Source organism: Vombatus ursinus, unplaced genomic scaffold (assembly GCF_900497805.2).
Source record: "Vombatus ursinus unplaced genomic scaffold, bare-nosed wombat genome assembly UNPS02014942.1, whole genome shotgun sequence".
Taxonomy (NCBI): Eukaryota; Metazoa; Chordata; class Mammalia; order Diprotodontia; family Vombatidae; genus Vombatus; species Vombatus ursinus.
This window is the reverse complement of record NW_020954720.1, coordinates 5,055,250-5,068,653: the sequence shown is the minus strand read 5'-3', so window position 1 is coordinate 5,068,653 and position 13,404 is coordinate 5,055,250. Positions and strand designations below refer to the sequence as shown.

The 13,404-nt window shown below is 35.7% G+C and overlaps 1 protein-coding gene across 2 annotated transcripts in view; it reads right to left on the bottom strand.

Annotated features, from left to right (window-relative positions):
• The window catches only part of MYCBP2 (MYC binding protein 2, E3 ubiquitin protein ligase), a 269,948-nt gene that overhangs the window by 202,755 nt on the left and 53,789 nt on the right, over nucleotides 1-13,404 (bottom strand). For both annotated transcript variants that reach the window (XM_027844542.1, XM_027844541.1), the window contains 4 exons: nucleotides 12,751-12,915; nucleotides 10,720-10,878; nucleotides 4,423-4,627; nucleotides 240-385 (listed from right to left, as the gene is read on the bottom strand). In XM_027844542.1, the coding sequence (XP_027700343.1) occupies nucleotides 240-385; nucleotides 4,423-4,627; nucleotides 10,720-10,878; nucleotides 12,751-12,915 (675 nt within the window). The remainder of the gene's footprint in view (nucleotides 1-239; nucleotides 386-4,422; nucleotides 4,628-10,719; nucleotides 10,879-12,750; nucleotides 12,916-13,404) is intronic.

Here is a 13,404-nt window from a genome sequence, read left to right as displayed (position 1 = left end):
AAATGTATGCTCTTTTTTGTTATAGTGAGGGCTCATTTTAGAGGGAGCCAGGACAGTCACAGTATTTAAGAAGTAATCCATATTATCAATTTCCTTGATTTTATTTAACTGTAAGTTGCCTATATTCTTCAAAATACTTAGATATGTATTATGTTTTATTATACTTATTAAAGCATAGAATTTCTAAGTTACAAGAGTAAAATGTGCCACACACAAACATATCAATAGTATCACCCTACCTAATAAGAGATCTAAAGGTATCATTTCTTTCACAGCATCAAGAATTCCTCTTTGTCTTGCCTCCTGACCATCCAATTCCCTTGCACAGGCTTTACAACAGCCACATACAGCACAGCCGGATTCCCCAGAACCACAGCCACAGATCCTAAAATAAAGAACCAAAATTATTTAATAGCATTTCTTGCTACATCATTCCTTTCCCTTCATGTCATTTCTTATATAGCAGACATCAATGACTCTCCTTGGGTGATGACATAGGTCCAACACTACATAATGTGATGCTTATCCAATCAGTGACTGGGAGGTCACTACCTACTTAGGCAAACCATTTCATTTCTGAGCAATTCTAATTATTATTAAGTCCTTTATGCTGAACTGAGAACTCCCTGTAAATTATACCAACTGTTGAGATTCAATCTTTGGTATAATTTAATCTTTCTTTCACTTCAAATGTAATCCTTCGTCTCATACAATACTTCAAATACCTAAAGAGAGCTAACACGTTTTCCTTAAGTCTACCCAATTAACCAACAAAAAACATTTTTAAATGTCTTATATTGCACTGTGTAACAAAAACAAAGTAGTCTCTGTTTTCAAAGATTTTATATTGTATCAGGTCACCAACACACACACACACACACACACACACACACACACACTGAATACAAAATATATGCACAGTATATACCTGAATTCCTTGGCCATGTGTTACCTTATGCTTGTGCCTTGATAGCCATGAACTTGATGGGCATCCACTAAGATGGATATTGTACCCTAGGTTTGTGGGGGAAATGTTTTGCTTCTGACTATGTCATTTCAGTAAATGTCTGATTATGTGCTCTTGATGACTACTGAAGATAAACAGGTCAATGGTTACAATTTCAGAATGGTTACAGTCTACCTTGAACCTCAGGTAGCTGTCTTTCAGGCAAACTGCTTGTGAAGTGGGTGGCAGCCTAAGGAGAGGAGTTTTATCCCTTTTCCACTACAAATTTAATCTCTCTTCTACTACAAGATTTCAATATCTGAAAAGAGAAAGATCAAAGTTTCCCTAAGTTTATTTAATTAATGACCAAATATTTATCATGTGCTTGGGACATGCCAGATCCTGTGCTAGGTACTAAAGATACAAACATAAAATCAAAACAGATCTGTCCTTAAGGAGCTTATATCTACATAATGTGAAACAATTTGAATACAGGTAAGTGTATACACAGGGTAATTTCAAGGTAGGAGTTGGCACCTTCCCTAAATTTTGAAGGAAACTAGAGATTCTTCAGTGGCAGAAGGAAGGAGGAAGGCTATTTCAGTTTTGGGGTACAGCCAAGGCACTAAAACAGTAGATGCAAGTAGGCCATTCTGGTTAGAATGTTAGAAGTAGGCTGCAGCCAGGTTATGAAAAGCCTTCAATGTAAAACAAAGGATTATCTATTTGGTCCTTGAAGAAAGGGAGCTAACATTCTAATGGAGGGAAACAACAAATACACACAGAATAAATATACTTTCAAAGCTGACACACAGCTGGCCTGTCATCATCATTATAGGAAAGTTTTTAAAAATTCAAGTGATGACCCTGATCTACTTTACCAATATCACTCCGCCTCCACTCCTCAACTTAAAAAAGGCTACTTATCAGGAAATAAAAGGAAATATGAAGTAAAGTTATTACTGATTTTAGTGATAGCTACAATTTTACAACAGTCAAGAACTTAGATTTAAAGATCCTTCAAATTTTTCAAGGAAAAATCTGCCTTCTGGTCCCCCATGTTCACTTTCCTCATGGACAACAGTGAGGATGACCTGAAGAAACTGACTAGTTCACCCACACAATAAGCAAATAAGGTTAACAGATTTGTTCCATGTCTAAGAGCTCCAGACAGAAACTCCAGGCTAATGATAGTGTAGTAAATTAAAAGAAGATAAGGAATTATTTTCCAAACTGGATAATTGTACACTAAAATAGTCCACAGCTCTAGTGAGAAAAGTTAAAAAATGAACATACTATATTTAAACAAAAATATTTGTTGAGCACCTGCTACAAGCACAGCATTACACTAAGCCTAAGAAGCAAGTATACTAGGCCTAGAAGAACTAATGATTTAGCTTTTCAACTACAGTCTTTCAAAAAAGGACTTTTTATCCTTTGTTGTTCTAGGAGGAAAAGCCTAAAACAGCACAGTTACTACTTCTGAAAATATAATCTGGTTTCCATTTACAGAAAACTTTTCCATAAGAACAGCTGCCCACTTATGGATTTTGGAAGCAAAAGAGCACAGAAAATCAAAGTTCTTAAGATTATTGAATAAGAATTTTCTAAAATTCTGCCACTGAATTTTTCCCTCTGAAAAACAAACTTGTCTGAGGATCTTTTATTCAGCTCATTTTTCCACAATAGTATTTGAGAGTAAAAATTGAGTTCCTTGAAAGTTTAATTCTAATCAATAAAAAACAAAAACAATTCTACTGAATCTTTTCACATGTTTACTGCAATACTAGTATTATTCAGTTGCTTCAGTGGTATCTGACTCTTCATGACCCAACTTGGGATTTTCGTGGCAAAGATACTGGAGTGGTTTGTCATTTTCTTCTCCAGCTCATTTTACAGATGAAGAAACTGAGGCAAACAGGGTTAAGTGACTTTCCCAGGGTCACACCGCTAGTAAGTGTCTGAAGGCATATTTGAACACAGGAAAATGAGTCTTTCTGACTCCAGGACCAGCACTTTATCCACTGCGCCATCTAGCTGCCCCTGAAAACTAGTATATAAAACCTGTTTATAATTTTTATATGTCCAATAAGTCAGAAAATATAATTTTTAACCTAAGTTAAACTATAACATATCACTGTAGAAAAATTAATGGAATTTCAGCATGCTTTTGAAATAGAGAATTGAAATTCATCTTTCCATTTTTTTCTTTTTAACCTACTATTACTCTGAAAGCTTATTCTACCAAATACTCTCAGACCAAATGGTTGAATACATAATAAAACTAAATAAAAAGAATAAGGAAACTATCTCATCCATACTTTTCACTAAAGATGACCAAAGTAAGTGTCTCCAGTCATCTTTGGTCATTACTACATCATTTTTGGCTTTTATTTTGTTTGATTAAAAATGAAGGCATTCAGAATTTCCAGTGTTGGTTTATGTGATTACATCCTGCCAACAATTTAGTTCCTTGAAATAACAAGATGTTAGTAACAGAAATGATGCCAAATCAGGTACACAGACTGCTATGCTGGGAAGTATCCAGTGTCAAAAAATGAAGAGTTGAGTCACACAGCTAGTAAGTCTCTGAGGCTGTATTTTAATGCAGGTGTTCCTGACTCCAGGCCAGGCACTTTATGCATTGTGCCACCTAGCTACCTCAGCTAAATTATTACTGTTTAAATTTCAAATTCCATCAGATCTTGTGAAATATATTCAATTTGCAAAGCAAAATTTTCTAATCCTATGACATTTCTCTCCTCATTATTCCCCTTTGGAGTTTCTCTCCTCATAAGAAATATGTTCAAGAACCAGTTAAAAAAAAAAACAGCTCTCCTGGACATTGCATTCAGAGGCAGGATCATAATTGCCCATGTTGAGATCTGAAACCTGACTTGGCTGGAATCACAAATGACATTAAATGACCATTGTTTGCTTTGCTTTCCACTGGACAACAACTCTTTGCCTGCCCAGGTTCATGTCCTTCTTTACTTATAGTTCACATTCAAGTTGTTTCAGTTCATGCAGTGAGCCTTCCCTTTCCTCTTGTTTCTTCATATTGCAGGATCCAAGATTTCATTATTTTAGCTAGTCCTTCCAAAAATACAGATCACAACCCCTCCATACCTTAGGAGACTAAAAGTATTCATGAATTTCTACGCAACCACAGCTATGGGTTGAGAGACACAGCACCCATGGCATCAGGGGCTGCCAAAGGAGGAACAATACTGGATCTGCACTGCTCCTTAACTAAGGGCACAACTATTTTGAATAAAAAATACACTAAACTCTTAGTGAACAAATTAATTTAATTTTAGTTCTAACAAATGCATAATAAAAATGATTTTCTGAAATATTTGGAATCATTTCTAAAATAAATATGTGCTAAACAATGTATTCTTGATGTTCTACTAATAATTATAGAAAGCTAAAGAAATAAAAAGTAAGTTATTTATACTAATTTATCCCCTTACCCTCCAGGGACTCTGTCTGGACGTCCACTACTGACACAACTGGCTCCATAACCTGTACAGTCTCCACAGACAGTACAAACCATGCACTGCTCAAGTTTCCATTTATGCATGCCTGGAGGACACATCATGGATTTCTCATCTTTTTCATCTAGTTCTTCTTCCAAGTCTTCATCCATTGCTGTTGCCATATTTTCAATTCCAAAACCTATATTTAGAACAACAATCAATGACTTTCTATATGATTTATTTCCAAGCTTTAAAGGTAATACCAGGTAATTAAAATTCCATATCTATCTATTTGATTAATATCTATTTCACATATACGAGTATCCATGTATAAATGTATGTGTATGTATGATTATATGTGATTGTATAATTGTATGTATACATACAATATATATATATATATATATATATACATATTCTTACACATATACAATATTTTGAGGGTACTGCTATCCCTCAAATCATAGCCTAGGAGTCAAACTTGAGTATTCCCTCTTCATTATCCCCTTTAGCCAATGGTTTGTCAAATCTTATCAACTCTACTTCCCTCTCTCTAGCTTCAAGCCCTTTTTCTTTGCTCACACAGCCACCAGCCAGGTGAGGTTCTGACTTCCAGTCATTTGATCTAGTACAAGAGCTTCCTAACTGACCTCTCTGGTTCTAATTCCTCTCCTGAGCCATACTCCACAATGAGTAATGGCACCATACTAATTCAACTGCATAGTTAAAGGCAGAGGATTTTGTTCAGTTGTTTCAGGTGTGTCCAACTCTTTGTGATTCCATTTGGGGTTTTCTTGGCAAAGAAACTACATTTGCCATTTCCTTCTCCAGCTAATTTTATAGATGAGGAAACTGAGGCAAACAGGGTTAAGTGACTTGTCCAGGATTACACAGCTAGTGACTGAGGACAGATTTGAACTCAGGAAGATGAGTCTTCCCGACTCTTAAGATCAACACTCTATCTAGCTGCCCTAAAAAGAAGGATACAGAATGCCTAACAGTTAAAAAAAAAATATTAACTTGAAATCCAACTAACAACTCTTGTACACTTACTAAAAAAAAAGGGGGGGGGCCCCAAAGACCCCAGCTTCTGGGATAAGAACTCACTCTTCGACAAAAACTGCTGGGAAAACTGGAAAAAAATATGGCAGAAACTCGGCATATATCCAAATCTCACACCATACACCAAAATAAAGTAAAAATGGGTTCATGATTTAGATATAAAGGCTGATACTGTAAACAAACAGGGAGAGCAAGGAATAGCTTACCTATCAGATTTATGGAGAACGAAGAATTCATGACCAAACAGCAGATAGAAAACATTATGAAATGCAAAATGGATAACTTTGATTACTTAAATTGAAAAGTTTTGCACAAAGACAATGCAACCAAGATTAGAAGGAAGGTAGAAAATTGGGAAAGAATTTTTACAACCAGTGTCTCTGATAAGGGCCTCATTTCTAAAATACATAGAGAATTAAGTCAAATTTATAAGACTACAAGTCATTCCCCAATTGATGAATGGTCAAAGAATATGAACAGGCAGTTCTCAGATGAAGAAATTAAAGCCATCTATAGTCATATGAAAAAATGCTCTAAATCATTATTGATTAGAGAAAAACAACTCTGAGGTACCACATCACACCTATCAGATTGGCCAACATGACAAAACAGGAAAATGATAAATGTTGGAGAAGATATGGGAAAACTGGAACACTAATGCATTGTTGGGGGAGTTGTGAAATGATCCAACCATTTTGGAGAGCAATTTGGAACTATGCCCAAAGGGCTATAAAAATGTGCATACCCTTTAATCCAGCAATACCACTTCTATGGCTGTATCCTAAAGAGATCATACAAATGGGAAAAGGACCCACACATACAAAAATATTTATAGCAGCTCTTTGTGGTGGCAAAGAATTGGAAATTGAGAGGATGCCCATCAATTAGGGAATGGCTGAACAAGTTGTGGTATATGAATGCAATGGAATACTATTGTGCTGTAAGAAATGATGAACAGGCTGACTTCAGAAAAACCTGGAAAGACTTGTATGGTCTGATGCTGAGTGAAGTGAGCAGAACCAGGAGAATGTTGTACACAGTAACAGCCATGTTGTGCGATCAACTAATGTTGATAGACTTAGCCCTTTTCAGCAATACAAGGTTCTAAGACATCTCCAAAGGCCTCATAATGGAAAATGCTATCCACAACCAAAGAAAGAACTATAGAGTTTGAATGCAGATCGAACCATACTATTTGCTATTTTTTTTTCTTCAGTTGTGTTTTGTTTCCTCTTTCTGGTGATTCCTCCTATTGGTTCTAATTCTTCCTTACAACATCACTAATGTGAAAATATGTTTAATAGGAATGTATATGTATAGCCTATACCAGATTGCACACTGTCTTGGGGAAGGAGGGGGAGAAAAATTTAAAACTCAAAAGCTTATGGAAGTGATTGTTAATAAATCAAAATAAATTAATTAATTAAAAAATGGGGGGGAGGAGAAAAGAAGCAACATATAAAAGGAAAAGCTTTGAAGTAGGAAACACCTTGAAGTTTTTCAGGAAAGAAGCACGTGGCCTCCCATCCCTGCACACGTGTGGACACAGACACAGACACAGACAGACACACAGACACACAGACACACACACACACACAGACACACACACACACACACTTTAAGTAACTCCAGATGGCATTGGTTCAGTGTAAACTTGCTGTAATAAAGTTTCTTCAACATTTATCAGTTCTGCAAAGGCTTCTTTAGGGCTTCATATTTTCAAAAAAACAGCTCCAAACTACAAAACAGTAATCTGAAAAGTAACTATTTGTGGAATACTACAAAGGCAAACTAGAACCAAACTGTGAAGGGCTTTAAATGTCATATTGAGAAGTTTAGATTTTATCTCAGAGGCAAAAGGGAGCCATAGATATTTCAAAGCCAGAAAGGGACATATTTGGACCTCTGCTTTAGGAGGCTTACGTTGGCATGTCTGTGGAGGATGACTTACAGAAAGAAGAGACAAGAAGCTGAGAATCTAATTAGGAAGCTATTATAATAGTTCAGATGAGAGATGATGATGGTCTGAGGAGGTGAATGTGGAGAAGTAGACAGATGCATGAGTTTGTATTGTGAAGGCAGAAGTGACAAGATTGTCAAATGATTATATATGGGAGATAAGAGACAAAGAAATATCAAAGAAATATCACATAAAGGACAGCTTCCGGGATACAAAACTGGGTGACTAAAGGAATGGTAATGCCTTTGAAAGAAATAGGGATGTTAGGAAAAGAGCTGGGTTCTAAGGAAAACACAGTGCCTGGAAACATGAGATAACAAATGAACCCATGAGACCAATGAACTACCCAGAGTGAATAGAGAAAACAAAAGAAAGAGAAGAAATTCCAGGACAGAACTTTAGAGAAAGCCCTTTCTAAGGAGGGCAGCATCATGAAAACCTTAGAAAGAGAGTAACAAGTTGGAGTAGTGGTCAAAAGTATCAAAAGAGAGTGAACAAGAAGGACAAAAACTGTGAGAAGATTATATTGGATTTAAGCAATTAGAAAAAAATCACTGACAACCTTGTACAGTTTCAGGAGAATAGTGGTTGATAAGTCCATAGGAGAAAACGTAATGGAATTAGAGAGTAGAAAACTTTTTTCTAGGATTTTGGCTAGTAAAGGGAAGAAAGACAAAAGATAATAGCTTGAGAGAATGGCAGATTTGAGTGAAGGTTTTTTAAGTATGAATATCTGACCATGTTTGTATGCAGATGGCAAAGAGCCAGTAGACAAAGAGGGACTGAAGATTAGAAAGACAGAAGAGTAGATTGAAGGGGCAGTGTCCTGGAAGAGACAGGAAGGATCAAGGGCACACGTACAATGAGTGGACTTGGTAAGAAAAAGGACCACCTCCTTTGCTACTGGAGCAAAGGAAGGTAGAAGGGGAGATGATGTCAAAGGTGTCTGAGGTATAAAACGGGAAAATGATAGATGCCTCAATTTTCTAAGAAAAATATGAAGTGAGCTTATCTGCTGAAAGGAAGGGGGGGCGGTCCAGACATTTTAAGAGAGAAGAAAAGGTTTAGAACACCATATAAGATGCACCCAATACTGAGTCCTTGGGGGCAGAGTCAAAGGAATGGCATATAGAAAGAAGTGAGGGGACAGTTGGGAATACGTAACATAAATTTGTAGTGGACCCAATCAGCACAATGGTATGTTTTCTCCAACAGTGTTAAGTACCACAAATAGGAGTAAAGGAGGCAGACAGTGCTAGTAACCCAGGAATAGAGTTTTGCAAGGTATGACCCTGCAACCAAATAAGAGGGCAAGGGACTGAAAACAGAGTAGATAGACTGATCTAAGTTGTGTAGAGAGGCTAGAATAAGGATGAAGAGACTACAGGTCACACTGAGAAAGAAAAAATTTAGGAGGAATGAGGCAGAGAAATAACAAGACAGAAGGTTATGACCAGTGACAGGAACTTAAAAATAGCTGAGGGTGTTGCTAGACACAGGCACAGTGACGATATCAAAAATGATAGTAGAAAGCCTAACAATAAAGAAATCACAATACTTCAAAAAAACATAGCACCCTGAGGATATTTAGTGAAGGTACAATCAATGATCCCTGAGACATCAGTGTTAGCATTATTACTACAGAATATAACTCCTCGTGTTCATATTAGTAATTATAATACATAGTTTTATAGCTCAGTGGAATCTTATACTCAATTAGTCCAACCTCTTTATTTTTACACATGAATAAAGTGGGTCCCAGGAGAGAGGGTTAAGTGAATTGCCCAATGGCATTAAGCTGATGATTTTTTAAATGATTTTTTAAAAATAATATTTATCTTACTTTTTCACAACATAATTTCTTCCAATTTTTGCCCTCCTAACTCCCCTCCCCAAAGAGCCATCCAGGATATCAAATGATAATTTTTAAAGAAAAAGAAAAAAAAAACCCACAAAACTGATCAATACTGTACACTGAAAAAATTTAGTTGATTTTAACTGTTCAAGAAAATGAAAAATAATATTCAGCATACTCTGTTATATTCAGCAGATATACATATAAATATATATGCATGTATTTTTGTATGTATATATGTATACATGAGAAAGATTTCATTAAAATGGTTACATTTTGGTTAAGTTCTTAAGTTTTAGTGCTTTTAAAATTCATTTATGTTACACAGCTCATTTTCCAACAGGTGTTACTGTAATTTTAAAGTTAATAATACAGATATAAAAATAAGTCCACTTGTTTTAAAAAGTAATTCAATGCTAACAATTGCATGCTGTTAATAAATTATTACTACCAAAGTCAAGTCAACATGTCTACTATTAAGCCTATTACGTACCAGATACTGTTATAAGTATGAGGGATAAAAAGAAAGGCAAAAAAAAAAATCAGTTACTGTTCTCAAGGAGCTCACAGTCTAATGGGGGAGACAACATGCAAACAACAATATACAAGCAATATGTATACAATACAGACACACTAAATTGGAGACAATCTCTGAGGGAAGGCCCTAACATTAAGGCACCTGCAGGTGGGATTTGGGCTGAGACTTCAAGGAAGCTAGAGAAGGTAGGAAGCAGATGAGGAGGGAGAGAATTCCAGGCATGGGAGACAGCCAACAAAAATGTGCTGTAAGGAGTAAGAATATCTTGCTCAAGGAACAGCAACATAGCTAGCATCACTAGCCAGTAATAGGGAGGTCTGTAAGAGGAATAAGTTTTGGGGGAAACATAAATTCTACTTTGGACATGTTGATTTTGTGATGTCTATGGGTCATTAAGTTTGAAATGTCCAAAAGGCAGCCGGTGATGTGGAACTACAACTCAGGAAAGACAAAACTGGATAGACAGACAAAGTAATTTGTATAGAGATGATAATTTAACATGGAAATTGATCAAATAAACAAGCCAGAGAGTATATGCCAAAAAAAAAAATAAACTAGTATAGTAACTTTTCAAATTTAGGGAAAAATATTTTAAAAAACATTGTGTTATGTTAAAGGTTCTATTTTATGGCCTCATATATATTTTTAAAAATATTATTTAATCTTTATTTATTTATTTATTGGTTAGGCAATGGGGTTAAGTGACTTGCCCATGGTCACACAGCCAGTAAGTGTTATGTGTCTGAGGTCGGATCTGAACTCGGGTCCTCCTGAATCTAGGGCCGGTGCTCTATCCACTGTGTCACCTAGCTGCCCCTGGCCTCATTTATTTTTAAGGAACGAAAAATTTATAGTATGTGTACATTAAATACTTACCTTTCCCTCCTTGGTTCATGGAGCCTGTGTCTCGTCCACACTGTCCTTTGTTATTTACACCAAATGTCCAAACTTCCCCATTCTTCATTAAGACACAAGTATGAGCCTTTCCCATGGCTACCTGAGTTACAAAATGGCCCTTCAAATCAGTTACCAAACCTATTGGGAAAACAGAATTTGTAAGAAACAAGTAATGGGACAGGAATACGTCTTTTGGCTTCTATACAGACTATGAGACTACTTAATTGACAAACATTATTCAATACTCCAGTACTGGCAGAGCAATTGTAAAATGTTTTTGATCCATAGAATGCTCTGGTGGGACAAAGGACCCAGGGTTTACGTATTTTGTGGACTTTGACTTGTCACTGCAAAATTAAATAAAACCTCATCAAAATTTATTATGAGAAGGGCACTTCTTTTAATGAAAAGCCAATGAAGTGATTTTTCATGGACCCTGATTGTTAAAAGCAGCAATACTATTTAAAAAAATTAGACTATCCTCAGACTACCAGGTCAAGTCGATTTGATTCATTAAATAATTACCAAGCACTTATTACACAATGTACACACTGAATTTCTAGCACTGAGACCCATCACTGACTATATTTTGCATTACAGCTGGATTTACAGGGTTAGAAGAACTGAACTAGGACTGAGTGAGGAAAGACCTGAATTCAAAGTCAGCTTTCAGCACATGCTATCTTTGTGAACATGATCACCTCCCTTATACTTTCTGGGTCTCAGTTTCTTCATCTGTAAAATAAAGAAAATACTATCTGTGGTGCCTTTCACAGGTTTTCACCCCAAAATATTACATAATTAAAAAATTTATGTGATATGCCTTGTAAATCTTACAGTACAACATAAATGTTAGCTATCATTTTTTTAAAATAGCCAATGAAGTCTTGCTCACAGTTTTAAACCTATTTGATAATAATTATGTCACTGCTTTTCTTTAAAACCTGAAAAATCTTTTTTAAAGTGTAAACTTATAGATCTTTTTATTATTCTAGTGTCATAAAAATTCCATGCAGACGGATGTCTTTATTTAGCAATCCTCATTGAACTATCCCATATTTAAGTACTTTGAAAGTAAATCTCTATTCCTTAATTGTGACTACTCATTTTGAAATGACCATTTGTATGTGTTCTTCGTAGAGATAACACTATCTTTTATATGTAATAAAATCCCCCATATATGGCAATGTTTTTCAATGTGTATCAACAAACTATAAATAAAGTATAGCTATGAAGTCCAACATAATGAAAATGATCAAATATTCTATTTATTTACTATTCCTGCTATCTACAGCTTTTAGATATTCATGTCATCATTTAACTTTGGTTAACCCTCCATGACATCAGCGATGCTTCTCTCTAACAACAGCTGGCATTCATATGCGACATTAAGGTTTGCAAAGTCTTTACATATGTTATCTCATTTGATGCTCACAATAACCCTGAGAGGAAGGTGCTGAGGCTGAGACAGGTTAAATGACTTGCCCACGGTCATACTAATAAGTATCTGAGGCAGGATTTGAATATCTCAGAGTATATAGGAAGGAATTACAAATATAAAACAAAAGTTATATCTGAAAAGACCAAAATGAAGAGTGAAATTAAAGTAGGAATGACATGTTAGTTTACTACAGATAATATGATTTTCACAGTGTACAATAAAATGGCTCACAAATGATAACACCTAGCATTTACAAAGAGCTTTAAGATATTTCAAAGTGCTTTACAAATATTACTGCATTTGATTCTCACCACAACTCTGGGAGGGAAGTACAATTATTATCCCCATTTTGCAGGTAATAAAACTGAAGGCATACAGGTTAAGTGATTTACCCAAGGGTCACACAGATAGTAACTGTTTGAGGCAGGATGTGAACTCAGATCTTCTGAATTCCAAGTCCTGCATTCTAATCACTGCACCACTTAGTGGCCTCTGTATAGGCATTTCCCCACATTTTCTAATAGTATGTCCTCGCATTTGTGTTATGTAACTTTTAAATGTTAACTTACTTGAACTGTCAGAATAAATGGCATCTTTCCCAAACATGTAGAGCTCTCCATCTTTAGATATGACAGAACTACTTCCATTATTGCATGCTGTATATACCACAATTTTTCCTTCCATTTTAATTATTTTTTTAGGCTTGTATGGTTTGGATTGCCGTCTGCTTTTAGCTTAAAAAAAATAGGCAAATAAAGTAATTTAAAGTTAATGTGCAAAAAGAATCTATCTTGCAAATGAAACCAAGTACACTTTATTAAAATCATTAATTAAAACACACTTTATTTTTACACTTACAATAAAAGCTAAGTCTAATACAGGGAAGGGGAAAGAAGAAAGGAAAAAAAGCATTTATATAGTGCCTACTATATGCCAGCCACTGTGTTAAGTGCTTTACAAATATTATCTCATTTGATTTTCACAACCCTGCAAGGTAGGTGTTATTGTCCTCTCCATTTTAAGATGAAGGAACTGAGACAGAGAGGTTAAGAAACTTGAACAGGGTCATGTAGCTAGTAAGTGAGGCCCAGTGCTTCATTTATAGTACCACCTCACTGGCCCCCAAGTACACAGGACTATTGACTGACAGCTGGATGGGGACATTACCAGGTATCTAGTCCATCATTTTACAGAGGAAAAAATGGGTCCAGGGACATGAAGAG